Consider the following 4,005-nt stretch of genomic DNA (forward strand, 5'->3'; position numbering starts at 1 on the left):
CTGACTTAAAACATTTTGTGGTAGATGGTTTCCCAAAACCTGAAGAAATAACATGTACTCCTATGAATTTAAACAGAAACATCTCCTGTGTACCTGCAAGCTTGATTTAGTTGGGACTTTGTTGTTTCACTTAAGTAACCACTATAGGATGAATATGTTGTACATTCTCAGCCAATTATTTATAAAATTGAGGTATGTGCAGAGATGTACAAGCACAGGTCCCCTGCTCTCAAGGTATACAAATGTAACTTCAGTGTGGCAAGATTACTGTGACAGTTAGAGTGAACAAGCTGCGTGATCTTTGTGGTTGAATCCTTACACGGGTGCACATACACACAAAATCGGTTAGGTTCAATTGGTTTAATCGCTTACGAGCAGAAGGTCGATCTTTTCATGTTAAGCTGGTTGCTGACTGAAGAGCAAAAGCTGTTTACTCTGAGAGAACCAGAGTGCAGCTATTCCATAAGGGCACTGTCCTGCTATATGCCAGCAACTGTGGAACAGAATGACTCGGTTAGAGGAGGCCTGAATCCTGGGGGCTGACAGGGGTTGGGGTGCTGCAGAAGCCCTAGCAAAAAGGAATGCTTTCTTCCATTCCCTCTCCCAGGTTGGCGTTCAGAATGGCTGCAGTGGTAGTGTTGGGAAACACTTCAGAAGGGTGCACACCTTCACTACAAAATGTGTGATTCTTTAGTTAAAAAGATTTGAAATAATTCTTTTGTAGTACAATGATTCCTGCCTGCTTCCTTCTTTTCCTTCACTTCATCTGAGATTCAAGGGTTTGGAATCTCTCTTTAAACATCCCATTCTTTGCTACAGTGGCTCCTGACAAAAAATGGCTTTGACACAAGTTTGGGTGCAGTTTTGTGTGTTACGAAAATCAAACTCGGCTGCCTTCTCACCTGCTTTCTATTTTTGTAAATAAATTACTTCAGTGATTTGGAGATTTTACAAGGAAGAAGTGGTCTTTTATATCTTTAAAATAATAGAACAACCATCTCCAATTTAATTTAAAAAATAAATAGATCTGTCAAGCCTGAAGAGTGAGCATGAACCAACCGGAAGGTAGACTCCTTTCCTTTCCCACTGTCTTCCAGAGAATCTTCACTTGGTTCAGAGGAAGTTTCCCACTTTACATCGTGATTCTTCTTTATGGCAGGGTTATTTTCATTCTCTGTTTCTCAGACCTTTTCCTGTAGATGGGAACGGGGGAAGGAGCCCAGACGTGGCAACACATTCTCAGGCTCCTGCAGGACCACGATGGCTTATGATGACTCCAAGAAGAAAGAAGGTATGACTGCTTCATAATCTCAGAGGGAGTTGCCAAAAAAAAAAAGGGTACCCTCTGCAGCCCTTGCCAGGCCATGCAGTCAGAGTGGGAAAGGAAGCTAGTATGCTCTGGAGCCCTTAAATTTAACCTGGCCGAGTTGCTGGAGGATCCCAAGCCCTTGACTTCCAGATGTAAAGTACTGGGATTAGAACTTGAGAGAAATGGGTGGTATTTCCTAATGCAAACACCTTGATTGGAAACTCTGCCACTGCAGCCTTTCTTCTCCCTGCCAGGTCAATGGAATGGGAGACCAGGGATAGGGATATGTTTAGTCATGGTAAAGTTGCTAGGTCTGGTTGTCTTTAGGAAGAAATATACAAGGGTTAGAAATGAAATCTTGATTGACTGTGTTGTAGCATTAGAGCACTGAGCCCCATCCCTGTGGTCAGAGAGTACAGATTGTTATCTTTTAGGCCCCTGTGCTTGTTGGGTTTTGTGCATCACTCTGTGCCAACGTCTGCTGTTATCTTATTTTGTGCGTAGTCCACATGTCTGTCATTGCTTAATGGGGTATTTAATTTCTTCCTTTTTTCCCATTTCACGTAAATCTTAGAGTTCCTAGAGAGCAACCGAAGTGTTGATGACGTGGGGCTGGCAACTGGCAGGATACAGCGAGAGAAAAAGCGCTCTTACAAGGATCTGCTGCAAGAGGAAGACGAGATAGCAACTCAGGTCAGGAAGCCCTCAGGGAAAAGGTTGAAGGTGTAAGGATAAGTGCAAAGCTAGTGATAGAATGGGATGGATGGGTTACTTGTTCTTTTTTATATAGAAATGCATGTAGAAGACGGCAAGAGCAGCTAGTGATGTCCCGTATTGTTCAGTAACTTTCCTGGGGAAAAGGAGGGGGTCAATCCCAATTACAACTGATTCTGATTTTTCTGGCCTCAGAAAATAGGGTAGTAGGATGCTGTCCTAGTCTTGATGTAGAACCTTGCAAGTCGTAAGATAGCATGAATAACTTTTTACACACAAAAAAAAGATTTTTAGAATTTATGGTTGTATAAATAGCCAGCAAAGAATGAATATAATGTTAACTGATGTGCTGTTGTCTTCCTGATTCTGCAGACAGCCTGAAACAATAGCTCTTGAGAGGTATGAACTTGCCCTATTCACCTCTTTGGGGCCTTAACTCTGAAATCACGTAGTGACAACTTAAGTTTCTTCAAAACTTTCCTCTTTGAGCTAAAATTTCTGCTGTTAGCTCAAAGGTGACTATCTTGTGATTATTTTTATTTTTTTTAAATCTGGAAGAGAAGTTCTAGTTTAAAATGAAAATGTTCTTCTGCCATGCAGATGGAATTCTGTAGAGGAGCTTCATTTTCAGACCGTAAATTGGTCAAGAGACAAATAATAATTGGGTGACATGACATATTAAGGTCAATTTTTTGGCCTGTCATTTTAATTGTCACCTCTCTGTACCTTTTATCTTTTTCAGCATATTAAACATGAACTGCTTACCTTCATTTTCAAGGCTTGACAGCCTATGCATGCTTAGTTATTTCTTAGCTTTGTTAAGAAGTAGATGTCTGTCTTTTATCAACTCATCAACGCCAAGTGCTGGCTTTCATTGCCCATTTCTTAACACTTCAAAATGTGCTTTTTCAAGTTTTCTTGTCTATTGCTCCTCTCATGTGGGGGGAGCTCCCTATAGAGATCTGTCTTTCAGTTTCCTTATAGCCCTGTTGTGCTGCAATGCCTACAGAAAGCTTGATGCCGGTTAGGTGGCTGATGTGCTGAAACCAATCCTGACTAATACCATTTTTTGTATTCTCCCACCTATCCGTAACATGCTTTTTGTCTCTTACCTTAAACCTACACTGTGGGCTCTTGGGGACAGAGTATGTTTCCTTGGCTTGTTTTAGCACCTAGAATAATGGTCCTGTTCATACCTAGGGTTCCTTGATGTTACAGTAGTACAAAAAACTCTTGATATCTCCTGCAAATTATTATCTATGTCAATAGTCCATGTGAATCTCTTATTATTTCCTTCTTGTTTGTCAGCAACTTTTTTCTTCTTATTCTAGGACAGTGAGCTTTTTCCAGGGACAGAACCTCAGAAAAAGAAGAGAAAGCACTCCTCGGATGAGTTCTGCTACAGAGGTAAGATAGTAATCAGGCAGGGGAAGGGGCTAACAGATCATGACTTTGAGGAAAGGATGCTGTTAAACCAGTGTCATCAAGCTTTGTGGTTAGCACTTTATGGGGGGAAGGTACATCAAGCTGTCTTAGAAGGAGTAATCAGAAACCTGACGCTGATCAGCACCAGACAGTAAAAGATTAGGGAATGTTATTTTCAAGTCCAGGTTAAAAAGTTGCCATTGTTGGGGGTAGAAATCTTCCACCCCTCTTTTCATTGACAAGTTGTAGTTTTCAAACCCATGCCTTCTCTTTTGGCATTTGCATTTCTTTTTTCCCTATTGCATTACAAACTGTAATTTTACTTGCAGATAATTTTACCTTCTCTGAATTTATAAAAACAGAATGCATCAGGGTGAAAAATAAATGCTTCTGGGTTCAGTTTAAATACAGAAACATTATTCTCACAATTAATAATCATAGAATCATAGAATAGTTTGGGTTGGAAGGGACCACTAAAGGTCATCTAGTCCAACCCCCCTGCCGTGGGCAGGGACATCTTCAACTAGATCAGGTTGCTCAGAGCCCCATCCAACCTG

General features: G+C 40.9%; 1 protein-coding gene across 1 annotated transcript in view; it reads left to right on the forward strand.

Moving 5' to 3' along the window:
- Positions 1-1,185: 1,185 nt before the first annotated feature.
- The window catches only part of HMGXB4 (HMG-box containing 4), a 14,869-nt gene continuing 12,049 nt past the window's right edge, over positions 1,186-4,005 (forward strand). Inside the window, 3 exon segments of the mRNA XM_019474837.1 lie at positions 1,186-1,291; positions 1,884-2,002; positions 3,355-3,430. Coding sequence (XP_019330382.1) covers positions 1,261-1,291; positions 1,884-2,002; positions 3,355-3,430 — 226 coding nt within the window. The 5' untranslated portion in view covers positions 1,186-1,260.

This window comes from Aptenodytes forsteri, unplaced genomic scaffold (assembly GCF_000699145.1).
Source record: "Aptenodytes forsteri isolate BGI_AS27 unplaced genomic scaffold, ASM69914v1 Scaffold284, whole genome shotgun sequence".
Taxonomy (NCBI): domain Eukaryota; kingdom Metazoa; phylum Chordata; class Aves; order Sphenisciformes; family Spheniscidae; genus Aptenodytes; species Aptenodytes forsteri.